The sequence below is a fragment of the Dendrobates tinctorius genome, unplaced genomic scaffold (genome assembly GCF_039654945.1).
Source record: "Dendrobates tinctorius isolate UK_male_01 unplaced genomic scaffold, ASM3965494v1 ptg000098l, whole genome shotgun sequence".
Taxonomy (NCBI): Eukaryota; Metazoa; Chordata; class Amphibia; order Anura; family Dendrobatidae; genus Dendrobates; species Dendrobates tinctorius.
The window spans coordinates 9348810-9376483 of record NW_027361766.1 but is presented as its reverse complement, the minus strand read 5'-3'; the positions used below and the strand labels follow the sequence as shown (position 1 = coordinate 9376483).

The window sequence follows — 27674 nt, the reverse complement described above, 5'->3', positions numbered from 1 at the left end:
AGGGTGTTATATGTAAATATTGATGTTTTCTTGATGTTTTCTTACTGGTACTAGTAATGTTTTTGCAGCAACATATGAACCCAACGTATTTGGGTGCAGTATGCCCTTTCTTACTGTTGAAGCCCTGCGTTGTATAAATATGTGCATATAATCCAGGGTCCAGGGAATTACATTGCAGAATTCTTTCTTATTTCCAAAAGCCGTGGTAGGGAGTGAGTTTCATTGCTTCTGCTTCTCTGGCAACTACTCTACCCCCATGCTGGAAATAGCTTCCTATCCTTTTAAAGTGTATAGATCACATTACTGCAAAATGAGACTTCACAGACTAGGACTTTGACTCTCCTTAGTACCAGCTAGCTGTCTCATCCATTTATCCTCCTGCTGAGCTCTGAAGACCCGGCACCAAAATGGCACAAAGGGCTAGTAAGTTTTTGTGTGTATACTTAAGCAATCTCCAGTGCATATAAGAATCTGCCGTTCCTTGGGATTATCAGGAAGAAGGACATGTGCTGTTAGTTTATCAATTGACATAGTGCGACTGTTGCAAATATGGACTTGGTTGGATTGCATGAATTATGCAATGATGGATGCTAATTGTGCCTAAGCACATGATGATGTCTTGGCATAGGCAGCACGACAGCTCCATCTATGATTAATATGGGCTATATATCATAAAATGGTCAAATCTAACATCTTTGCATTTCTTTATTTTTCTCGCATATGTTTCAGTCAATAAAAAGAACAGATATGCCAAATGGTGAAATCCCAAAAATTATCATTACTGGCAATATATGTGATAATGAGGTGCTGATGGCTAAAATAATCAGCCTGGTAACAGTAGTAGCTGATGGCTTCCAAATAGCAACTAGAGTTCTTCCTGAATTGCTCAAAGTAGAAAACGAAAGGGTGAAAAATAACTTAGGAAAAAATAAGCTATTTGTGAAGAAAAGCAATTTAGTATTATAATCATGACTGAGAGATTGCATCGCTCTCCCTGATTTTTATATTTTTTTATTTTATATAGCTATCTCTCTGGTATAGATGTATTAACACTGGATTACTGCTCTCTGGTTGCGTCCAGATGTTCTTCTACTGCCAGTCATCAACTGTTTTTATTGATTGATATTACACCTCCCACATTCTAATTTCTGATGTCGTCCATATTTGAATTTTGCTAGAAACCAAAAATTGAGAACAGGTGATTTGGAGGACCTTCATATTATTAAGGGGCACGGACAAGTGGTAGAAAAATATTTTATTGTTTAACAGAGGTAAAATCATTGAATTTTTCTAATATCCTATTTTTTGTCAAATCTGCTCAGATCCTCCTATTTCCTTACATCTTTCTCGCTCCCACCACCTCCACTTCTGCATTGGCTTCAACAAAGATTCACATGCTTGAAGTGGACGGACTGTAATGGCTCAATCACATGATACGTTATCGGATAGTACCCAGACCAATGTTATATAATGGGGAGTGCAAATCTGTGTCTTCCCCCACCGCCCGCACAAAGTATGAAGCCCCCACAGAATATTCCACCACACACACAAGATGCTCCCATGCATCATGTCTATTTCTCTGCAGAGATCCACAGGCATCTATGGACGCATAGTGGGCATTGGATTTCTTGAAAATCCCAACCACTATTCTGTAACATCTGACCACTGCAGGCTGTAGGCTACACAAGTACGCAGCGACCATCACACAGTGTTTTCTGATCGTGTGCACATAGCCCTTACTGCAACATGTACACAATACTGTGGACTGACCGCAGCATTTATACCAGATTGTTGACTGACCACAGTATTTACACTAGACTGTTAACTGAGCGCAGCATTTGGTCCAGGCTGTGACTGACTGCAGCATTTACAGCAAGTTGGAACATACCCCTGATCTCCTGGAACAGATACACAAATTAGAGACAGTTAATGTGGACAGCTGAGAGGCATACAAGACTGACGACAGCATGTACACCAGACTGTGGACTGACTGCAGCATGTACACCAGACTGTGGACTGACTGCAGCATGTACACCAGACTGTGGACTGACTGCAGCATGTACATCAGACTGTGGACTGACTGCAGCATGTACACCAGACTGTGGACTGACTGCAGCATGTACACCAGACTGTGGACTGACCGCAGCATGTACACCAGACTGTGGACTGACTGCAGCATGTACACCAGACTGTGGACTGACTGCAGCATGTACACCAGACTGTGGACTGACTGCAGCATGTACACCAGACTGTGGACTGACTGCAGCATGTACACCAGACTGTGGACTGACTGCAGCATGTACACCAGACTGGACTGACCGCAGCATGTACACCAGACTGTGGACTGACCGCAGCATGTACACCAGACTGTGGACTGACCGCAGCATGTACACCAGACTGTGGACTGACCGCAGCATGTACACCAGACTTGGACGGACTGCAACATGTACACCAGATTGTGGACTGACTGCAGCATGTATACCAGATTGCGGACTGACTGCAGCATTTACATCAGACTGTGGACTGACTGCAGCATGTACACCACACCTCTGGGAGAAACGTGCATTGGGGCAGGTGGACCAGGACGCATGTACCAGACCCCCTTTTCACTGACATACCAGCTTTTGTGTAAGTACTGACCTTATGCATATTTTCACTAAACTATTTAGTATCAGTCATGACACTTGTTAGTTGACTTGGATTATTACGTTGTTGGGGTTCTTTGTCCTGTTTGGAATCTGTCGTGTTACTTTACATCTCTTACTTTGTACATGTTACTGGTGACACTTCTAGGAACATTCTGTTTTAGTATATGTATGTCTTTTGTATTTAAATCTTTTTTAAGTATATTTAATAAATTGTTAGTTTTAATGAGACCGTTGTGTGCACTCGTTTTCATATGTTGGTTGGTAGATTAGTTTCGGAGTTTGTCTCTCTAATATTTTCCTCTTGTTTGCTCAGTCTTTTGTTGGTATTCGGCATGTACACCAGATTGTGGACTGACTGCAGCATGTACACCAGACTCTGGACTGATTGCAGCATTTACACCATACTGAGGACAGACTGCAGCATGTACACCAGACTCTGGACTGATTGCAGCATTTACACCATACTGAGGACTGACTGCAGCATGTACACCAGACTGTGGACTGAATGCAGCATGTATGTAAGAAGAAGGACCAGACCACAGGTACCTGTTCTGTGTCGGGTCCGGAACTGTCGGGGCTGTCTCCTCTGTTGTCCATGAGAAAGCTAATGAGACCGGACAAAGTGACACATCTGGGAGTAGGGGGTGTGGCTAAGCGGCTGCAGCCACAGTGCGCGCGGAAGTACTTAGTTTTGGTGGAAGAAGTCGGGTCACAGAGCAGACCTGCACCCGCAGATTCCCAGGGCGACCAGCAGTGTCTGCCAGGAGAGACGTGCAGGATGCCCGTTGGTCACCCTGAAGCGAGGTCCTAAACGCTCCGGGCTCATGAGTACCACGCACATATCACCTCAGGAGACTCAGTGTGGGACCATAAGCTGTGCCCTGATTCCCCTGTATACGTCCACCGGTCTACGTTAAACCCAGAGAGTGTCGAGATCTATACCCTCTTGGCTGCATCAGTAGATGGACTAAAGGCTCAGCGGAAGGTACCGGAAGCCAACCGCTGCCGCCAAAAGACGGATCCTCGTTATCCATAGGACTTCATCGGATTAGCATTGCGCCCACCGTTGTGGGCGCCATCTTCGATTCAGCAACATCCACAACCCAAGAAGTGACATACACGATAAGTTGACCAAAAGATCTTCTGTTGTTATAGTTACTGCTATTTTCCCCCCATCATATACCCTGAGTTTAATCACCTGTTCCCTCATTTAAATTGCTTTATCTCCCTGCATGGAGCATTCCCCTGTTAATTAAATCCTTTAACCCTTGCTCTGTCTCTGTTGCCTCACTGCATGCTGCAACCTGCTCACACTTATATCAGACTGTGGACTGACTGCAGCATGTACACCAGACTTGGACTGACTGGAGCATGTACACCAAACTTGGACTGATGGGAGCATGTTCACCAGACTTGGACTGACTGGAGCATGTACACCAGACTTGGACTGATGGGAGCATGTTCACCAGACTTGGATTGACGGGAGCATGTTCACCAGACTGTGGACTGACGGGAGCATGTACACCAGTCTGTGGACTGACTGCAGCATTTACGCCATACTGAGGACTGAATGCAGCACAAACACCAAACTGTGGACTGACTGCAGCATGTACACCAGCCTGTGAACTGACCGCAGTATTTATTCCAAATTGCAATTTGTCTCAGAAACATATATTACCCTTCTGATCACTGAATATACAGTGAAGGAAATAATTATTTGTTCCCTTGCTGATTTTGTAAGGGAAGCACATTAAGGTCATGGAGTAGCCTAGCCAGTCTCCAGACCTTAATCCCATAGAAAACTTATGGAGGAAGTTGAAGCTCCGAGTTGCCAAGCAACAGCTTCAAAATCTTAATGATTTAGAGATGATCTGCAAAGAGGAGTGGACTAAAATTCCTCCAGACATGTGCGCAAACCTCATCATCAACTACAAAAAACATCTGACTGCTGTGCTTGCCAACAAGGGTTTTGCTACCAAGTATTAAAGGGAACCTGTCACCCCCCCTGGGCGTTTTTAACTAAAAGAGCCACCTTCAGCAACACTAAGGCTGCACTCTGTGAAGGTGGCTCTTCCGTTTCTGACCCCCAGTAACGCTGAAATATTAACTTTTAAAAATAGGTCCTCATACCTGTAATGAGTCCCATAGGTATGGTGTGTCCCCCTGAAGCAGCCACCTCCCCGCCGTCAATCATGTCTCTGTAGTGTCTGGGCCCCACCTCTAATAGCCGTCCATCATGCCCCTGTGCTGCCGTCTGTGCCCCGCCTCCCATAGCCATCCATCATGCCCCTGCTCTGCATTCTGTGCCCCACCTCCCATAGCCGTCCATCATGCCCCTGCTCTGCCGTCTGTGCACCGTCTCCTTCTGTCTCCTATTCTGGCGCTTGCTCTGTGAAAACAGTTCTCAGGCATGCGCAGTGCGCGCTGCCCGTGAACTGACATCAGGTGATCACGACTGCGTGTTGTGGAGGCCCCAGATCCTGCCCTGCAGTGTGTGTTATGATGTATTCACACTGCGGGGCAGGATCTGGGGCTTCTACAACACACAGGCGTGATTGTCTGATGTCAGTTCACGGGCAGCGCGCGCTTCACAGAGCAGGCGCCGGCATAGGAGACAGAAGGAGACGGGGCACAGACGGCAGAGCAGGGGCATGATGGACGACTATGGGAGGCGGGGCCCAGACGCTACATAGACATGATTGACGGTGGGGGACACACCATACCTATGGGACTCATTACAGATATGAGGACCTATTTATAAAAGTTAATATTTTAGCGTTACTGGGGGTCTGAAACAGAAGAGCCACCTTCACAGAATGCAGCCTTAGTGCTGCTGAAGGTGGCTCTTTTAGTTAAAAATGCCAGGGGGGGTGACAGGTCCCTTTAAGTCTTGTTTGTCAGTGGGATCAAATACTTATTTCTCACTGCAAAATTTATATAATTTATACAATGTGATTTTCTGGATTTTATTTGATATTCTATCTCTCAATGTTAAAATTAATCTACCCTTAAAATCATAGGCTGTTCATGTCTTTGTCAGTGGGCAAACTTACAAAATCAGCAAGGGATCAAATACTTATTTTCTTCATAGTAGGTTGACTTCCCATATATAATCCACCACATGTTGCTGAATGCAGTCTTGCCGATGTCTCCTTCTTCTGCGCATACAGTATATACACTCACTGGCCACTTTATTAGGTACACCTGTCCAACTGTGTGTTAAGACTTAATTTCTAATCAGCCAATCACATGGCAGCAACTCAGTGCATTTAGGCATGTAGACATGGTCAAGACAATCTCCTGCAGTTCAAACCGAGCATCAGTATGGGGAAGAAAGGTGATTTGAGTGCCTTTGAACGTGGCATGATTGTTGGTGCCAGAAGGGCTGGTCTGAGAATTTCAGAAACTGCTGATCTACTGGGATTTTCACGCACAACCATCTCTAGGGTTTACAGAGAATGGTCCGAAAAAGAAAAAAAATCCAGTGAGCGGCAGTTCTGTGGCCGGAAATGCCATGTTGATGCCAGAGGTCAGAGGAGAATGGGCAGACTGGTTCGAGCTGATAGAAAGGCAACAGTGACTCAAATTGCCACCCGTTACAACCAAGGTAGGCAGAAGAGCATCTCTGAACGCACAGTGCGTCGAACTTTGAGGCAGATGGGCTACAGCAGCAGAAGACCACACTGGGTACCACTCCTCTCAGCTAAGAACAGGAAACTGAGGCTACAATTTGCACAAGCTCATCGAAATTGGACAGTAGAAGATTGGAAAAACGTTGCCTGGTCTGATGAGTCTCGATTTCTGCTGCGACATTCGGATGGTAGGGTCAGAATTTGGCGTAAACAACATGAAAGCATGGATCCATCCTGCCTTGTATCAACGGTTCAGGCTGGTGGTGGTGGTGTCATGGTGTGGGGAATTTTTTCTGGGCACTCTTTGGGCCCCTTGGTACCAATTGAGCATCGTTGCAACGCCACAGCCTACCTGAGTATTGTTGCTGACCATGTCCATCCCTTTATGACCACAATGTACCCAACATCTGATGGCTACTTTCAGCAGGATAATGCGCCATGTCATAAAGCTCGAATCATCTCAGATTGGTTTCTTGAACATGACAATGAGTTTACTGTACTCAAATGGCCTCCTCAGTCACCAGATCTCAATCCAATAGAGCATCTTTGGGATGTGGTGGAACGGGAGATTCGCATCAGGGATGTGCAGCCGACAAATCTGCGCCAACTGTGTGATGCCATCATGTCAATATGGTCCAAAATCTCTGAGGAATGCTTCCAGCACCTTGTTGAATCTCTGCCACGAAGAATTGAGGCAGTTCTGAAGGCAAAAGGGGGTCCAACCCCTTACTAGCATGGTGTACCTAATAAAGTGGCCAGTGAGTGTATATTGCAAGATATAAATGGAAAGTGTAAACTCTGGAAAAAGTTGCTAAAAATGTCCAGTGCCAAAAGGACATCTAAAACCCCAAAGCGTAATACAGTTTATCAGAATTCAAGCCATAAATATCTACTCGCAGCACCTGATTTAATCCCTTCCCAACCTGTAACACAGCGTATGCGTCATGAAAGTCGGTGCCAATCCGACCTGTGACGCATATGCTGTGTCATGGGGGATCGCGTTCCTGTGTGTCGGGTGACCGAGGTCACTGAAAGGTCACCCGACCCGCAGGCACAGGACCCTTTGTGCTTCATCCCAGGGGGTGGCGTCGCCCCCCCATGGCTACGATCGCTCTGATTGGCTGCCAAAAGTGAAACAGCCAATCAGAGCGATTGTAATATTTCACCAATGAAATTTGGTGAAATATTACAATCCAGACATGGCCAATGCTGCAAAAGCATCTGCGATGGCTGGAGACTGAGATCCGACCCCCCAACGACTGACGGGGCCGATCGGCCGCCGCCGTCATCATCTGTTCCCCCTCCACTTTTCTCCGCTCCCCCCACCTTCTGATCACCCCCTCACCCTCCACGGTGCCTCCGATGTCCCTCTGGCCATCCCGATGTCCCACCATCCCGGATCATGGGCGCCGCCATCTTGGATCACTGTGATAAACTCTCACAGTGATCAAAATAAAAAAAAGTAAATCACCACGCCCCTTATCACCCCCATAGGCAGGCACAAATAATAAAATAAAGAAAATATTTTTATTTTTCAATTAGGGTTAGAATTAGGGTAAGGGTTGGAATTAGGGTTAGGGTTAGAAATAGGGTTAGGGTTGGAATTATGGTTAGGGTTGGAATTAGGGTTGGGATTAGGTTTAGGGTTGTAATTAGGGTTAGGGTTGATAATAGGGTTAATATTAGGGTTAGGCTTATGGTTAGGGTTAGAGTTGGGATTAGGGTTAGGGGTGTGTTGGGGTTAGGGTTGTGGTTAGGGTTATGATTAGGGTTGGGATTAGGGTTAGGGGTGTGTTGGGGTTAGGGTTGGAGTTAGAATTGAGGGGTTTCCACTGTTTAGGCTCATCACGGGGTCTCCAAACACGACATGGTGCCACCATTTATTCCAGCCAATTTTGGGTTCAAAAAGTCAAACTGCTCCCTCCATTCTGAGCCCCGATGTGTGCCAAAACAGTGGTTTACCCCCACATATGGGGTATCAGCATACTCAGGAAAAATTGTACAACAACTTTGGGGGTCTAATTTCTCCTGTTACCCTTGGGAAAATAAAAAATTGGGGGCTAAAAAATTTATTTTTGTGAAAAAAATGATTTTTATTTTCACGGCTGTGTTATAAATTTCTGTGAAGCACTTGGGGGTTCAAAGTGCTCACCACACATCTAGATAAGTTCCTTGGTTGGTCTAATTTCCAAAATGGGGTCACTTGCGGGGGGTTTCCACTGTTTAGGAACATCAGGGGCTCTGCAAATGTAACATGATGCCCACAGACCATTCCATCAAGTCGGCATTTCAAAACGTCACTACTTCCCTTCCGAGCCCCAACATATGGGGTACCAGCGTACTCAGGAAAAACTGGACAACAATTTTTTGGGGTCCAATTTCTCCTGTTACCATTGTGAAAATAAAAAAAAAGCGGGCTAAAAAATCATTTTTTGAGGAAAAAAAATTATTTTTATTTTCACCGCTCTGCGTTATAATCGTCTGTGAAGCACCTGGGGGTTCAAAGTGCTCACTATGCATCTAGATAAGTTCCTTTGGGGGTCTAGTTTCCAAAATGGGGTCATTTGTGGGGGATCTCCAAAGTTTAGGCACACAGAGGCTCTCCAAACACGACATGGTGTCCTCTAACGATTTCCCATTCAAAAAGTCAAATGGCGCTCCTTCCCTTCTAAGCCCTGCCGTGCGCCCAAACAGTGGTTCCCTGTTCCCCCCACATATGGGGTACCAGCATACTCAGGACAAACTGGAAAACAACCTTTGGGGTCCAATTTATCCTTTTACCCTTGGGAAAATAAAAAATAGCGGGCTAAAAAATCATTTTTGAGGAAAAAAAAGATTTTTTATTTTCATGGCTCTGCATTTATAAACTTCTGTGAAGCACTTGGGGGTTCAAAGTTCTCCCTACACATCTAGATAAGCTCCTTGGGGGGTCTAGTTTCCAAAATGGTGTCACTTGTGGGGGATTTCTACTGTTTAGGCACATCAGGGGCTCTGCATAGGCAACATGATGCCCCCCAGAACATTCCATCAAAGTCTGCATTTCAAAATGGCGCTCCTTCCCTTCTGTGCACCGTCTCCTTCTGTCTCCCCATGCGCCCAAACAGTGGTCCCCCCCCCACATATGGGCTATCGGTGTACTTAGGAGAAATTGCCCAACAAATTTTAGGATCCATTTTATCCTGTTGCCCATGTGAAAGTGAAAAAACTGAGGCTAAAAGAAAATTTTTGTGACAAAAAAGTAATTTTTTTTAATTTATGGATCAATTTGTGAAGCACCTGGGGGTTCAACTTGCTTACTATGCATCTAGATAAGTTCCTTGGGGGGTCTAGTTTCCAAAATGGGGTCACTTGTTGGGGAGCTCCAATGTTTAGGCACACAGGGGCTCTCCAAACGCAACATGGCAACCGCTAAATATTCCAGCATATTTTCCAATCAAAAAGTCAAATGGCGCTCCGTCCCTTCTGAGCCCTTCCGTGCACCCAAACAGTGGTTTATGACCACATATGAAGTATCCGTGTACTCAGGAGAAATTGCCCAACAAATTTTAGGATCCATTTTATCCTGTTGCCCATGTGAAAATGAAAAAATTGATGCTAAAAGAAAATTTTTGTTGGAAAAATTAAAATGTCCATTTTTTCCTTCCATGTTGCTTTAGTTCCTGTGAAGCACCTGAAGGGTTAATAAACTTCTTGAATGTGTTTTTTTAGTAGCTTGAGGGGTGCAGTTTTTAGAATGGTGCCACTTTTAGGTATTTTCTGCCATATAGACCCCTCAAAGTGACTTCAAATGTGAGGTGGTCCCTAAAAAAATGGTTTTGTAAATTTTGTTGTAAAAGTGAGAAATTGCTGGTCAACTTTTAACCCTTATAACTTCCTAACAAAAAAAATTTTGTTTCCAAAATTGTGCTGATCTAAAGTAGACATGTTGCAAATGTTATTTATTAACTATTTTGTGTCACATAACTCTGGTTTAACAGAGTAAAAATTCAAAATTTGAAAATTGCGAAATTTTCAAAATTTTCGCCAAATTTCCATTTTTTTCACAAATAAACGCAAAAGATATCAACATAAATTTACCGCTGACATGAAGCCAAATATGTCCCGAAAAAACAAAAAAAATCTCAGAATCGCTAGGATCCGTTGAAGTGTTCCTGAGTTATTACCTCATAAAGGGACACTGGTCAGAATTGCAAAAAATGGCCAGGTCATTAAGGTCAAAATAGGCTGGGTCATGAAGGGGTTAAAGAAGTTTTCAAGTTTTAAAAAAGTAGTCAACAAATGATAAAACTTTTGTAAAAGGCCAAGGCCAATGGTGGCTATCCATTGCAGCTTGTGGCTCCATGTTTGGCTGAAGCGGTGACATCAATGTGACACTGAGCTCAGTGATTCATGCAGCAGTAATGTGAGCTGTCAACATGACCGCTGCAGCCAAAACACTGAGAGAGAAGTAGCACAGAGAGTAGGAGGATGAGAACTACCTTATCTTATTTTGCTATTTTACATTAGTTCTGTTATTTAAGTACCACATTTATAAAAGTGGAAAACTCTTATAAAATTCCCCGTGAGATTAAGGAAAGATGTATATCTTTGTACCGTGTTAGCCAGTAGATAGAAAAATTAAAAGGTATCAACCACTGAGGACTCTCAATTCTGAATATTTTTCAGTGAGATTAAATTATTGCTGACTGAATCGATCTGTCATGTGTATGGTCGCCTCCAGTTTCTTCCCAAACAGAAAGATCTGGCCTTTTAGATTATAGTGCCTGATCCTTTTATTTTTGTGGGTGGTAAACTACTGGAGACGTGTAGGCTAGCAGCTTATTCCACTCTCACCATTGAAAACAAATCTCCATGTTTATATGGGGGAGAAATAGCAATTGTCCGAAGGAGAATTCAGTCAAACACTAAGTTGTATGGGCATCCAAATTCTGACAAATATCCCACTATAAGGAGAAACTTATTTTTCAAAAGTGAAGCTGACCATACAACTTTACAATCTTCTAACCAGAGCACATGAACAGGAAACCCCTCTAAATGTTAAACGCCCATACTATTGTCATGCATAATTTTGGCACACAACCAATAATGAAGTACAAAAACAATTTTTTCTGACAATGATTTCCTTAAGAACACTTTGGCTTCTAAAATGTGATTTCTGTAGTCTACAAAATGTTGAAAACGACACGACCAATGTCCAAATCTAATTTTAGAAGTTTAATTCTTAGCCCATTTACAACAGATTAATCCAATTCTATTCTACAGCTTTATACTATGACCATTAGACCAACTATATTCCAAAAGTCATCCAAAAGTTACTACAACCATAGCAGGAGGAACATTGTCTTGTGGCCAAAGCATAAATGGGTTAAGAAGATGCTTCTAAACTTCGGAAATTCTGTTCCCAAAAAATAAATCGTTTAGGTTGACTGAGCTCTACCTCCTCTTTCCCAAGGTATTCCTTCATCATTTTATGTTGTGGTTTTATAGGAAGACACCAATATTCTAAATTCTTATATAACTTCGTACATACTATGATATTATTCAGCCATGTTCTATATTGGTTAATATATTCTTCTATGGTGTACTGTATTATTATTTGCATTTTCCACCTAATTTAAAGAGGACATATTTACAGGCCAGTTTTTGCTCTTATTTCATTACTGCTGCCCTCCTGTTGTGAATTCTCTCTCTGGCTTCCCTCTGGTGATTACTGAAGATAGTAGAGCTGGTCAGATTGAGAGTTCTCTTTCTGGGCTCCCTCTGGTGGTTACTGGAGGTAGTGGAGTTGATCTGATTGACAGAGGCTTGCCACCTGATAATGAGGAAGATGATTGGAGATCTGGGGTTTCTGATTGGGATTTAAGACAGCTGACTTCCTCTATCCCTGCTGGTGATTTTTTTCCTGTGCCTCCTGAGGTCTGATGTCTACTGCTCTTTCCCTGCATGTTCAGCTAAGTGGTTCATTTGCTATTCTGTTTGCATTTGATCTGGTTTATTTATCTCTGCTTTGTGCGGGTCAGCTAGCTCCAGATGGGGCTGTGCTGAATCACCGCCCATATGTTACTGCATGTGCCAGTTTGTTTTGTCCCCTTTTACATTGGTCTCTTTTTGCTTTGCTTTCAGAATATACCAGAGTGCTGATATAGTGGGGGGCGAAGTCATGTGACTTTAGTGTTTTTGCATCAGACGTGTTGGACTTTTGCAGGGTTTTTTTTGCATGATTGCAGACAGTGTCTTTCCTTTCCTGTCCTGTCTAGTCAGTGTGGGCCCCATCGTTTGCTCAGTCTATTTTTCTGCCTGCGTTTGTATTTTCATCTTGTCTCACCGACAATATATGTTTGGGGGCTATCTATTCCTTTGGGGTCTGCTCCGGGGCAGTTTAGATTTCCCCTTTCTTGCTTTAGGCTTAGTTAGCTCTCCGGCTGTGCCGAGGCATCTAGGAGCATCGTAGGTACGCTCCACAGCTACTGCTAGTTGTGTGGACAGGATCAGGGGTCTGCATCCACTTAGTTGCCAACCTCTCTGGTTTTCTGTGGCTTAGCCTGGTCCTGCTGTCCTCCTCGGTGCCCATTCATAACACCCTCCTGAGTATTCTGGATTTTTTGTTCCATTTTTCAGTGCTAATTTTATGATGTTTACCAAGGGAGAATAATGTAGAAAAGCCTAAAGACATGCCCCATTGTTGGGACCATAAAATTAAGGACTAAATAAAAGGTCCATATCTCTAGACCCGTGTAGCACATTTACAAAAAGAAAAGCATTGGAATACTTAGGGGAACAGCAGGAATAAAATAAGGGGCCTAAGTGCCCATTTTTGACCTAGCGACAGGGCCTCTTTAAGTATGCATACACATGTAGACAAAACTGTTGGTACCCTTCTGTTAAAGAAAACTCACAATGCTTACTGAAATAACTTGAAGCTGATTAAAGTAATTTTCAATGTAAATTTACTAAATATCACCTAATGAAAATCAAACATTGCTTTTGAATTGTGGTTCAACAGAAAAACAAACAAACTAATAAAACTAATAAAAGTGTCCTGGACAAAGATGATGGTATCCCTAGAAAAGATTGAAAACAATTTGACCATAGGGACTCCTGAAACTAAGGTGTGTCTGTGTCCTGTAATTAGCATTACAGGTGTCTGCAAGCATGTCATCAATCAGTCTGCCTATTTACAGGTTAAAAAGTAGTCACTGTCCTGTTACCATGGTGTGTACCTCACTGAACATTGACCAAGAAAAGTTGAGAAGATAGTTGCTTCAGGAGTTTAGAAAGAAAACATGCTAAAAAGACTATAAGACCATCTCCAAATAGCTTGATGTTCCTATTACTACAGTTACACGTATGAATCAAAAGTTTAAGGTCTACAGGACTGGTATCAACCTCCCTGGATGCGGCCGCAAGAGGAAAATTGAGCACAGTTTGAAGAGATGAATAAAACGAATGGTAACCAAAAGCCCAGAACAACTTCCAAAGATATTAGTTATGAACTCCAAGGTCAACGTTCATCAGTGTCAGATTGCACCATCTGTCGTTGCCTTGGCCAAAGTGGACTTCATAGAAAACGACCGACTGTTCAATGCAAATCATAAAAAAGCAAGACTGGAATTTGCCAAAATGCATACTGACAAGCCACAAAGCTTCTGGGAGAATGTCCTTTGGACAGATGAGACAAAATTAGAGCTTTTTGGCAAGGCACATCAGCTCTCTGTTCACAGACGCAAAAATGAAGAAAGAAAACCTTTTACTCTGTTGTGTATTGGAGCTGCTTTGTTGCAACTGGCACGGAGTGTTTTGCATCTGTGCAACAATTAAATCTCAAGACTACCAAGCTATTCTGGACCAATAAGGGCTGGACCAAAAAGTGTCAGAAAGCTAGACAGGAGCAGAAGTCTCACTAAAAGTTTCAGAAATAAATCGATTGTTTGCAGTGATTGCCTCAAAATGTTCTGCAACAAAATTTTGTTCAGGAAATTCTCATTATTTTTATTTTTTTTCTGTTGAACCAAAATTTATAAGCAATGTGTGACTTTCATTAAATTTTGAATAAATTTAAATTGAAAATTGATTATTTTCGGTTTCAAGTTCTTTCAGTGACCATTGTTGTTTTTTCTTACTTTAAAGGAAGGGTACCAACAAATTTGTCCGTGTCTGTATCTTCTAGAGAGATTACTTTGTTATTAGTATCTAAATGTCTCTTTTCTTTTGCATAGACATTCACATCATAAAAACTAAGAAAGGAAAATCCAACTAAAATAGCTAAACTTTATATGTAGTTAATCATAATGACGTTAAATGATGGCAGTCGTGTACTGACTATAATTTAACATAACTTTAAACGTGATTGGCTAACAGAACAGAACAGAACCAGATCACCAGTTTTGAGAGGGTGTGCGCACTAATACAACCACATTATATTAATTTTGTTATTTTTATTTTCTCTCTCAAAATGATTTCATTTTTTTGTCAATGGATTTATGCAGATTATGAGGGACATTAGGCAGAGGTGTAATCTAGGCTTTCTGGCACCCGGAGCAAGAATTCGGCTCGGCGCCCCCCCAAGCACACATGCGATTTGCACACTTTGTCATGTACCGACGAGCTGCTCTTCTTAATGCTCTCAATGTTCAGTGAAAAACTGAGAGAAGCAGGAAGAGAAGCTCGTTGTCACAGGACCATAAATATGAAAATCGCATATGAGTGACGTGTAAATGTGATGGCTACTGGAACCTGCAGAGCTGAATCCTGACATTGCAGCTTCTGAATTCTCACAACGAATGCACTGCACACTTTTAGGATTCTCCCATACCGGAGGCAAGAGTACACGGTCATGTCAGCACAAGTATGTGATTTATATACTTCTGGCCACATTCCGACTAGATGTGCCCGGCCTCGCTCTGTTCATTTTCATTGAGTGAGGCAACACGTGTCTAGTTAGCATGTGACCGCATGTATGTAAATTACCGGCACGAGAGAATCCTGACAGCGTTCAGTGAGCACTGTGAGAATTCAGAAGTCTGCAGTCACAAGGAATGACTGCAGACTGAGCACAAACCTGGACAACCCCTTTAATGCTCCTAACAAATAAAAACATGAGAATTAGTCAGTATCACAAATAATATTTACATCCAGGTACCTAATAGATCTCGTCGTCTATGGAGTCGTTTTCCTTGTTTTCTTCTTCTTGTCCAGACCCCATGATGAGTTTTCTCATCCACATCTCATCGCTGCAGACTTCCATCTTCTCCGGTCTTCTGCAGTAAATCTCCACATGATGCCCTTAAAGATAGAAGTGTCATTTTAATGCTCCTAAATAAAAATATCTGCAATATACTGTCGCCTCACACTATTCCCCGCCCTCCTCATACTGTATCCTCTAACATCCCCCTGTTCACCATACTGTCTCCTCATTATTTACCCCCTTACTCTCTGTACTGTCTGCTCACACATACCCCCGACTCCCCATACTGTGTTTGCACACATCCCATCACCCTCACTCCCCATACTGTGTCCACATACATTTTTCCCATCGCTACTCATACTGTGTCCACATACATATACCCGTTCGCTCCCCATACTGTCTACACTCATCACCCCACTCACCATACTGTGTCTGCACCCATCCCCCATACTGTTTCCTCATACATACGCTTCATTTTGTGTCCTCAAATCTCCCCACACACATTAAATCCTCCCATCCCCACTCCAAATCCCCCCCACATTAAATCCCCCCATCCCCACTCCAAATCCCCCACACACATTAAATCCCCCACACATTAAATAACCCCCCACTCCAAATCCCCCCACACATGAAGTATCCCCACTCCAAATCTCCCCACACATAAGTACCTCCCATCCCCACTCCAAATGCCCCACACATTAAATAACCTCCCATCCCCACTCCAAATCTCCCCACACATTATGTACCCCCATCCCCACTCCAAATCCCCCACACACATTAAATAACCCCCATCCCCATGCCAATTCCTTGCACACATTAAGAACCCCCATCCCCACTCTAAATCCCCCCCGCACATTAGATAACCCCCATCCCCATGCCAATTCCCTGTACACATTAAGAACCCCCATCCCCACTCTAAATCCCCCCACACATTAAATAACCCCCCCATCCCCACTTCAAATCTCCCCAAACATTATGTACTCCCATCCCCACTCTAAATCCCCCCCATATTAAACCCCCCCATCCCGACTCTAAATCCCCCCCACATTAAATAACCCCTCATCCCCCTCAAAATCCCCCTACACTTTATGTATCCCCCCTAATCTTCCGTGGTTCTTCAGCTCCAGAGTGGAGCACACTTACCACCAGTGCCCTGGTCGCCGGCAAGTGACGTCAGCAGCGTGATCACATGACCTGATGTACTGACGTCCCGACATTAGGCGGCCCGATTTGTACTGGCGTCCCAACATTAGGCGGCCCAACTGCGACCCCCTGCTGGATGTGCCTGGGACACATGCCCCTGCTGCTCCCCCCTGGATACGCCTCTGACATTAGGTGCAACAAGTTCTGAAATTATTCTTTTTGGCATCTTTTTTTTTTACATGACAAAAACCTGGCATTTGTATGCTTTTTTAATATCCAACGTAGATATCTGTCAAACAGAAAGTAAGACTGCTGGAAATCTAAAGTCAGAACATTCCAGAATTTCTAGTGAACCTGACATTAGATTTTGGACCAGCTTCTTTAACAGCATTCAGAGATATGGATTATATCGGCCATGTGTCACGAAGGAAAAACAGGATACCAAGTTTATAGCTATAACAATTTTCATGGTTCAACTTTTCCATTCTTTATAGATATAAGCCTTTCTTTTTATAAAATGAACTTACAGCACTACAGATAGTTGATTTATTATTAATCTTGCATTTTGACATACAATTATGGTGTTACATACCAACAACAATTCCAAAGTGGAACATCGGATAGTACATAATTTAATGCTAGTATGACACCCAATAAAACTTAAGATTGTCACTACGAGGACCAATAATGCAGAAGTCTTTTTTGCATAGCTATGTTGTCATGTTTTATTATTTTTATTATTATTATTATTATTATTATTATTATTATTATTATTATTATTATTATTATTATCAGCCTTCAGCTTGAGCCATGGCTACATGATGGATGAACTCTCTGTATGAAGATCGATCTCATGCAAGCCTAGATTGGTCTACCAGAGTCTTCTCCACCATTATCTTGATTGTATCGAGCCATCAGGTTGCTGATCTTCCTCTCTATCTTGTTCCTTCTATTCTTCCAACCATGATGTCCTTCTCCAATGATTGCTCTCTTTCTATGATGTGTCCAAAGTGGACGAGTTGTAGGGTGAGAAAGCAGTTGTTTTAGATGATCTGGTCTGATTTTCTCCATACTACTGTAATGTCTTTGTTGACTCAGCTGCTTCTGTGAAATTACAGCTGCAGCATATTAGCACTACCGGCAGTCACTGGACTTTGTAGTCTTGTCTCTTGTCGATCTAGTCAGGCTTGGTCTGGCCTGGCGGGGTAGCGAGGAAATGCCCGGAGGGCCCCGAGGGTCACTGGGACCCTTTAAAAATGCTGCCCCTTTAAATGTGTGGGCCCTTTAAAAGCGCATCCGAGGATTTGCAGGGACGTGCGTGCGCACATACCATAGCGTACCACCCCTCTGACGCGGCGTCGGGCGACCCTGGCTGGCTCTGGCTCCACTGACTCCCCCAGATAAGGACCTGGCGTGACGTCGCTGTTCTTGATGGGCGGTGACACGCACCATGCTCTGCTTTCCGGCTCTGTTGCTGGCTGTTGGCTGGCTAATAGCGTAGCAGCGTCAGCGTGTGAGACACAGACACTGAGGACGCCGAGCTCTGCTCTCCCGGCTGCTCCCGCTCCTACTCTGCTCTCTCTGTGTGTACTGCCGGTGAGTAGAGTAGTACAATGAGAGTGGGTCTGTGTCCTCCTCGGCCTCAGGCTCTCTCAGTCTCAGCTCTACTCTGCCAGCTCCCGCTGTCCTGCCGGCTGTGTGGTGTGAGTGAGTGTGACACAGTCTCACTCTCTTCTCTCTGGGCTCCCTCTGTCCTGCGGCCTGCCCTGTATACCATGGGACTGTGCTGTATACCATGGGGCAGTGCTGTATATCATTTGGTGGCTGGATGAGGGTAAGTTTCTGTGTGGGATCAGGAGGGGTTTACAGTGTGGATGCAGCAGAGCCGTGTGTGTACGAGGTATACGGAGCGGAGCCGTGTGTGTACGAGGTGAGCGGAGTGGAGCTGCTTGTGTAAGAGGTGTACGGAGCGGAGCCGCATGTGTACGAGGTGTACGGAGCGGAGCCGCATGTGTACGAGGTGTACGGAGTGGAGCCGCATGTGTACGAGGTGTACGGAGTGGAGCCGTGTGTATACGAAGTGTACGGAGCGAAGCCACGTGCGTATGAGGTGTACGGAGAGGAGCCATGTGTGTATTAGGTGTGCGGAGCGGAGCCGCATGTGTATGAAGTGTACAGAGCGAAGCCATGTGTGTACGAGGAGTACAGAGAGGAGCCGTGTGTGTACGAGGTGTACGAAGAGGAGCCGCATGTGTATGAGGTGGACAGAGAGGAGCCGCATGTGTATGGAGCGGAGCCGTGTGTGTACAAGGAGAAAAGAGCATAGCCGCGTGTGTACGAGGTGTATGGAGCGTAGCTGCGTGTGTACGAGGTGTACGGAGCGGAGCCGCGTGTGTATGAGGAGTATGGAGCAGAGCAGCGTGTGTACAAGGTGTACGGAGCGGTGCCATGTGTGTACAAGGTGTATGGAGCGGAGCCACGTGTGTATGAGGTCTACGGAGAAGAGCCACGCATGTACGAAGTGTATGGAACGGAGCCGCATGTGTATGAGATGGACAGAGAGGAGCCACGTATGTATGGAGCAGAGCTGCATGTGTTTGAGGTGGACAGAGAGGAACCGCATGTGTACGGAGCGGAGCCGTGTGTGTACGAGGTGTATGGAGCGGAGCTGCGTGTGTACGAGGTGAGCAGAGATGTGCGTGTACGAGGTGAGTGGAGCCACGCATGTACGAGGTGTGCGGAGCGGAGATGTGTGTGTATTTTGGCCTGGGGGGCCCCATTTGAAAGTTCGCATCGGGGCCCATAACTTTGTAGTTACTCCACTGCATGTGGGGCTGTGCTGTATATCATTGTGCTGTGCTGTATACCAATGGGGGGCTATGCTGTATACCAAAGGGGGGCTGTGCTGTATACCAAAGGGGGGTGTTGTTATGAACTCCCTTGCTCGGATTTCTGAGCTGAAGCTCCCTCTGCTCCATCTGGTGGTTACTGAGAGTAGTGGAGTTGGCCAGGTGGATGGAGGTTCTCCACCTGATGATGATAATTGGGAAACTGGGATTGCTGGCAGGGAGCATATAGTGGAGCTGGCTGCTCTTGAAGGTTGCTGGTGATTTTTTCCTCTGTGTGCATTTGGAGCTCTTTTGTCCCCTGCCTGATCTCCATGTTCAGCTAAGTGATTCTTTTGCTAATTCTTTGCATCTAATCTGGTTGTGTCTTTTTTTGCTTTGCTGCTAGCGTTCAGCGTGCTCCCTGCTGGGGGCAGCGCTGGACCCTGCTTCATATGTTGCAGCTTTTTCTCTGCTTGTGTTTGTGTCTCATCTTGTCTCACCGACAATATATGTTTGGGAGCTGTCTATTCCTTTGGGGATCTGCTCTGGGGCAGTTTAGATTTCATCTTTCTGTCTTTAGGCTTAGTTAGTCCTCCGGCTGTGACAAAGCGTCTAGGGCATCGTAGGAATGCTCCACGGCTACTGCTAGTTGTGCGGATAGGATCAGGGGTCTGCAATCCGCTTAATTACCAACCTCTCTGGTCTTCCGGTGGCTTAGCCTGTTCCTGCCATCCTCCTCGGTGACCCATTCAAAACAGGCTGTGCTGTATACCAATGGGGGGCTGAGCTGTATACCAATGGGGGGCTGTGCTGTAAACCAATAGGGGGCTGTGCTGCATACCATGTGGGGCTGTGCTGTATACCATGTGGGGCTGTGCTGTATACCATGGTGCTGTGCTATATACCATGAGGGCCTGTGCTGTATACCATGGGCCTGTGCTGTATATCGTGTGGGGCTGTGCTGTATACCATGGTGCTGTATACCATGTGGTGCTGTGCTGTATTCCATGTGGTGCTGTGCTGTATACCATATGATTCTGTGCTACATACCATGGTGATGTGCTATATACCATGTGGGGCTGTGCTGTATACCATGGGCATGTGCTTTATACCATGTGGGGCTGTGCTGTATACCATGGTGCTGTGCTGTATACCATGGCACTGTGCTATATACCATGTGGGGCTGTGCTATATACCAATAGGGGGCTGTGCTGTATACCAATAGGGGGCTGTTCTGTATACCATGTGGGGCTGTGCTGTATACCAATGGGGGGCTGTGCTGTATACCAATAGGGTAGTGTTATATACTAGGTGGGCTGTGTTATATACTAGGTGGGCTGTGTTATATACTATGTGGGCTGTGTTTTATACTATGTGGGCTGTGTTATAAACTTTGTGGCTGTGTTATATACCATGGGGGGTACATTATTCGACACTGAACTTTCCTTTACTCCGTACATCCGATCACTCAGTCGCTCTTGTCACCTGCATCTTAAAAACATCTCCAGAATCCGACCTTTTCTCACCTTTGAAACTGCTAAGACTCTTACTGTCGCTCTTATTCATTCTCGTCTGGACTACTGCAACTCTCTTCTGATCGGTCTCCCTCTTACCAAACTTTCTCCTCTCCAATCCATCTTGAATGCGGCAGCCAGGGTCATATTTCTGTCCAGCCGCTTCACCGATGCCTCCATCTTGTGCCAGTCATTACACTGGCTACCTATTCGCTACAGGGTCCAGTATAAACTCATCTCTCTCACCCACAAAGCTCTCCACTGTTCTGCACCGCCTTATATCTCCTCTCTCATCTCTGTCTATCGCCCTACACGTGCCCTCCGTTCTACAAATGACCTAAGACTAACATCCCCCCTAATCCGAACCTCGCACCTCCGTCTCCAAGACTTCTCTCGTGCTGCTCCAGCTCTCTGGAATGCACTTCCCCAGACGATCAGACTGATACCTAGCCCTGACCTATTCAAGCGCGCTTTGAAAACCCATCTCTTCAAAGAAGCCTATCACATCAACTACTCAGCAAGCTAACTTTGCCCTGTTCCCTCCTTCCAAATATTATTCTGAATCTGCACCCTACTATTCATCTGTCTCCACACCCTTCATGCACATGATAACTGCACTTGATACTTGTCTATTGCACTTAAACACACGGGCTGATGACCGGATCATGCAGCTTTATATGAAAATCCCTATTATAATTGCCAGACCTGAATTAACAAGCATTTCTCACCTACTGTGTCCCCCCATTTCCTTGTAGATTGTAAGCTTGCGAGCAGGGACCTCACTCCTAATGTCATTGTTTGAATTGTCTTAACTTGTATTGAATTTATTGTCTGTACATGTCCCCGCTTAATTGTAAAGTGCTGCGGAATATGTTGGCGCTATATAAATAAAAATTATTATTATTATTATTATTATACATGTTATATAATATGGGGGGCTACATTATATTCTATGGGGAGGTGGGCTGTATTATTTTCTATTCGGGGCTACACTATATTCTGTGGGGGGCTGTATTATCTTTATTATATTCTATGGGGGGTGATCGCATCATACTCTATGAAGGGCCTACATTGTACTATATGAGGAGGATACATTGTATTCCCAGGGGGGCTGCATTATATTTTATGGAGGGCTAGATTATATTGTATGGGGCTTTATTATACTTTATGAGGGGGCTACATTATATTTTATTGGGGCTGCATTATACTATATGAGCAGGGCTACATTGTATTCTATGGAGGGGCTACATTATACTAGATAAGGGGCTGCCATATATTCTATGGAAGGGCTGCATTATACTATATGAGGGGGGCTGCATTATATTCTATGGGGGGGTTACATTGTATTCTGTAGGGTGGCTACATTGTGCTCTAAGGGGTGGCTGCATCATACAATAAGAGGGGGGCTGCATTATATTCTATGAGGGTTAAATTATATTGTATGGCGGGGCTGCATTATACTCTGTGGGGTGGCTGCATTATGCTCTATGGGGTGGCTGCATTATACTATATGTGGGCTGCATTATACTGTATTGAGGACTACGGGGAATACATTATACTATATGAAGAACTATGGGGTGCATTATACTATGGGAAGTGAATTGTACTACATGGATGACTGGCAGTGTATTATACTATATAGAGCACTATGAGGAGTGTATTATACTATATGGAGGACTGAGCAGTGTATTTTAATATATGGAGGAGTGTATTATATTATATGGAGGACTGAGTGTATTTTATTATATGAATGACTGAGGAGTGTATTATACAATATGGAGGACTATAGGGAGTGTATTATACAATATGGAGGACTATAGGGTGTGTATTATACAATATGGAGGACTATAGGGAGCGTATTATACTATATCGAGGACTATGGGGCACATTATATTATATGGAGGACTATGGGGTGTAAACTGTAGATGTGCTGCTGATAACATGATATTGTATGGGGACAGATTGATCCATTAGTGATTGTTCTGACCCCATCATTCGTTCTCAGACAGTGGAAAGAGGCCGGGAAACAAGTGTTGAACGACTTCAATATTGCCTATAACACTCATTTGGCATCCTGAACTCAGCGCATGTAACTACAACCAAAATACTTCTGTGTGATGCGCAATATGTTAGCATTTGGGGCCCCATTTTAAAATTGACCTAGGGCCCCACTTTGCCTAAAACCGGCCCTGCTCATACATGACATGACATGATGCAGCATCACGAATCACAATCTCTGCCAGTGCCTACTATATAAGATACACGCACATCACACTCTTGTATGGCCTAATATGTCATATGAAGCCTGTATACCGACCATACAGACCGCACTATCATCCTCCTGTATGTCGTACATAGGCAGAGAGTGCGGTCTGTACAGTATCTAAGAGGGCGACAGTCTGTATGTCTTATAGGGGGCCTAATAGGAGGCCGACACTCTGCATGTCTTATAGGGGGCCTAATAGGAGGTCGACAGTCTGTATGTCTTATAGGAGGACTAATAGGAGGCCGACAGTCTGTATGTCTTATAGGAGGTCTAGTAGGAGGCCGACAGCCTGTATGTCATATACGAGGCCAATATGCCGTACATACTGCAATATCGACATCCTATATACTGTACATACCACACTCTCAGCCTCCTATAGAAAGTATCTGTTATAGGAGACTGAGAGTGCGGTCTGTATGTGCTATAGGATGCCAATAGTACAGTCTGTACGATATATAGGAGGCTGAGAGTGTGGTCTGTACAATATATAGGAGGCTGAGAGTGCGGTCTGTACGATATATAGGAGGCTGAGAGTGTGGTCTGTACGATATATAGGAGGCTGAGAGTGCGGTCTGTACGATATATAGGAGGCTGAGTGTGCGGTCTGTACGATATATAGGAGGCTGAGAGTGTGGCCTGTACAATATATAGGAGGCTGAGAGTGTTGTCTGTACAATATATAGGAGGCTGAGAGTGTGGTCTGTACAATATATAGGAGGCTGAGAGTGTGGTCTGTACGATATATAGGAGGCTGAGAGTGCGGTCTGTACGATATATAGGAGGCTGAGTGTGCGGTCTGTACGATATATAGGAGGCTGAGTGTGCGGTCTGTAAGATATATAGGAGGCTAAGAGCGTTCTCTTTTGCACACTGTACAGCTTGCTAAAAGGCACACGTTTTAGTGGGAGAGGCCAAAAAATGAACACGTAATAAAACCGTTTATGGTAGCCATAGGGTGGGCCCCTAGAGTCAATTCCTCTGGTGGGCCCTAGGCTCCCCAGTCTGACCCTGGATCTAGTTAACCTGAATAATTACTAAAATGAAAAACTTTTTAATCTGGAAAACCTTTTTAACCCATATTCTTATTAATGCTATTCCTCCACTGAGCAAGGGTAACTGTTCAATTCCACAGAAAATACCTTTAATACATGAACTGAGACTGAGCATTTTTAAGCCCTATATGACCGTCCTACTTTTCCATTTTTCATTTTCGTTTTTTCCTCACCTTCTTCCATGAGCCATAACTTTTTTATTTTTTCATCTCCATAGCTGTATGACAGCTTGTACTTTTGAATGACACGATTCATTTCATCATGTATTGCACTGGAAACAGGAAAAAATTCCAAGCGTGTTAAAATTGCAAAAAAGCAATTCCCCAATTGTTTTTTTTTTCTTACTAACCATGTTCATTATACGGTAAAACTGTCCTGACAATATGATTCTCCAGGTCAGTACGATTACACAGATACCAAACATCTATATTTTTTTAAGTGGTGAAATAGAATTCAGAAATTTGCAAAAAAAAAAATTGCTCTTGTCCCTATTTTCTGAGACCCATACCATTTTCAATTTTCGGCATATGGTGCTGTGTTTTTATTTTTTTGCACCCTGAGCTGATGTTTTTACTGATGACATGTTGGGGTAGATACAATGTTTTGATTGCCTCTTACTGCTTTTTATTGCAATATTGACGCGGCAAAAAAAAAAAAGATTCTTGTGTTTCTATTTTTTTTTGTCGTTGCGACATCTATCAATTGGATTTATTTTATATTTGATAGATTGGACGCTTCAGAAAGTGGTGATATCAAATCTGTATATTTTTTATTTTATTTTTAATTGTTTTATTTTTAATGGGGCAATAGGGAGGTGTCTTGAACGTTTGTATTTTTTTCCTTTCTTAAAAAAAAAACAAAACATTTTCTCACTTTTTACTGTATTTGTGAGTCCCCTTAGGGGACTTGAAATGGCAATCATGTGCTACATCAGGGGTGGGCCCTTGATGATCTTTTCCTCTGACCCCAGGCAGATTCCCGGGCACCACAATGCTTGGGCCGTCAGCTGCATTTTGATGGCCGCAAACCCATTAATTTCTTCTTGCTCTGTGAGCACTCGCACGCAGTGTTCGCTACTGAACTCTGAGGCACGTGCAAAGAAAGATTACGTCCTGACACCAGTGCCTGTTGCTATATAGGCATGGCTTTTATGGTGGGTAGGTCAGAGATGGGTGGGACGCCTACCCACCATATCTCCACCTCCAGGGTGTGGCTGGAGGAAGTTAAATGTCCAGCCAGTTTTTTTTCCTCTGTCTGTATTGTGTGGAGGAAGGAAGTCTCCATACTGAAGCTCCTGTGAGAGCTGCCATATGTGTGAGAGCTGCTCCACCCAATCGCCAAACCCCCCCACACTCCAACTCCAGCCTCTTGCCACTGCCCTCTACTGCCCAGATCATATATTACATCACACATCTCCAAACAGTAAACTGTGATTAATCCTTGCATTCCACCCCATTAACATTTTGACATCTCAGAAAAAAACAGCACTAACTGAGATCTGGCCTCAGTCAAAGTCATTTTGGACATACCTTTTGTGGAGGGACACCCGATGTTGAACACTCCGACCTACGCAAGCCAGCAGGGCCTAAAGACTTTATAAGGTCCTCAGTTTCTCTATCCTTCTGTAGTTTGAGCTTTGGTTTGGGTGCCAGAGATGTACTGTCTATTAAGCTTGTCATGACAGGTACAGTCCAACATTCGTCATCATCATAGTCTTCCACTAGCAGTCTGTTGTTCCTGCTGGACTCAAGCCGAGATCGACGGAACATCACGGGTGAGGCATGTTCCAATGTAGACAGTGTACAGGACCGGATCCATCTTCTCACTTCACATTGTATACTGGTCCATTCGGAATTACCTGATTTAACACCTTGTAGGATGCTGACTCCCAGTGAACATCCAACTTTCCTATGGTAGTCTTTACACAGAACAGCACTGTCCCCAGGTGTGAACGGTTCAGTTTCAAGTGAACCATGGACTCGGTGTAGCTGCTTTTGTTGCTTGTCTTCTACCAATTGGTGAATAGTTTTTAGTCTAATTCAGTGCTCCTGCACCCATGAGTCTGGAGTGCCGTGTTCAGCTTGAGTACTCAAGTTAAGTTCAGAAACTTCTCTTCTGTACTGTCTGAATAGTAGCATGTAGGGAGTGTAATCAGTAGTGCTGTGCACTTGGCTATCGTAGGCCCAGAGCAGTTCAAGCAAATAATTTGGCTACTGCAGTTTCTTGTCTCCCAGTGTTCGAAGTATATACAGTAGTATTCGATGAAATTGTTCACAGGTACCATTTCTCTTTGGCTGATACAGTGATGTTTGGACCTTCGAATCTCATAGATCATCTGGATTACAGGGTCGTCATCTTGGGTGTGGGAGCATTCAGTCCTGTTGAGCAACACCATCTGGCCTGCTGTTACTCAATTAGTCTTGGCTATGGACAACATGGGATTCATTCAACCTAAGTCCGGTATCTCCGTCTCTTCTTTATCCATCTCTCCAGAGGAAACAGGAAGGGTGATTTGAGACAAAGCATCTGCATTAGCATTCTCTTTGCTGGAACTGTACTTGATGGAGTAATTATGGCAGATGAGCCAATGAGTTATTGTCAGTCCGGACCAGGACCTGTGCTCCAGTGAGGTTTTCGGCAAACTTCTTGGCCATGGCCCAGAAAAGTGCCAACAGCTCCAGTTTAAAGGAACTGTAGTTATCTGGGTTTCATTTGCAGTTTTTCAAATACTGGCTTCCATATGCTATTACTCCTTTCTGACCTCCCCTCCCTGCTCCTGAACCAGTGCTGCTCCTAATCTGTGAAGACTTCCGTCTGTATACAGAATGAATAGACAATCATATTGAGTGGATGATAAAATTGGGGCATTGGTCAAGGCTTCTTTCAACTGATCCAGGGTTTGGTATTGTGAGGGTCCCCAGACAATGGGCTGATTCTTTGGGCCTTTTGTGGTTCCCTTCAGTAACTTGTGAAGAGGCTAGGCTATCTTAGCGCAAAGTTCGAGATGAAACATCGATAATATTCTGTTAGTCTCAGGAAGGCTCACAGCTCTCGAAGAGTCCGTGGTGGAAGCCAGTTCCTTACAGCCCCCACTTTGCTCCCAGCAAGGCTGATTCCACCTGAAAACACTTTTTGGGCTTCAACTTCAGACCGTGGACCTGTAGACGGGTCAGCACTTATTGTAGTCTTCATAGATGTTGCTCGAAGGTGGGTGCATGAACGATGACATCATTCAGATAGATCAATATGGATTCAAAATTCAGCTTTCCTGAACAGTACTCCATGTCCCAGTTGCATTGGTGAGTCCAAAAGGCATTCATTTGAACTCATACAGACCCATTTGTAAAATGAAAGCTGTCTTGGGCTTGTCTCTTTCAGCCACCAGAACTTGCCAGTAGCCACTTGCC

General features: G+C 44.3%; 1 protein-coding gene across 1 annotated transcript in view; it reads left to right on the top strand.

The window, feature by feature from the left end:
* The first annotated feature begins 360 nt into the window (after nucleotides 1-360).
* Nucleotides 361-27674, top strand: part of AMPD1 (adenosine monophosphate deaminase 1) — a 140155-nt gene continuing 112841 nt past the window's right edge. The window contains exon 1 of the mRNA XM_073587086.1: nucleotides 361-423. Coding sequence (XP_073443187.1) covers nucleotides 408-423 — 16 coding nt within the window. The 5' untranslated portion in view covers nucleotides 361-407. The remainder of the gene's footprint in view (nucleotides 424-27674) is intronic.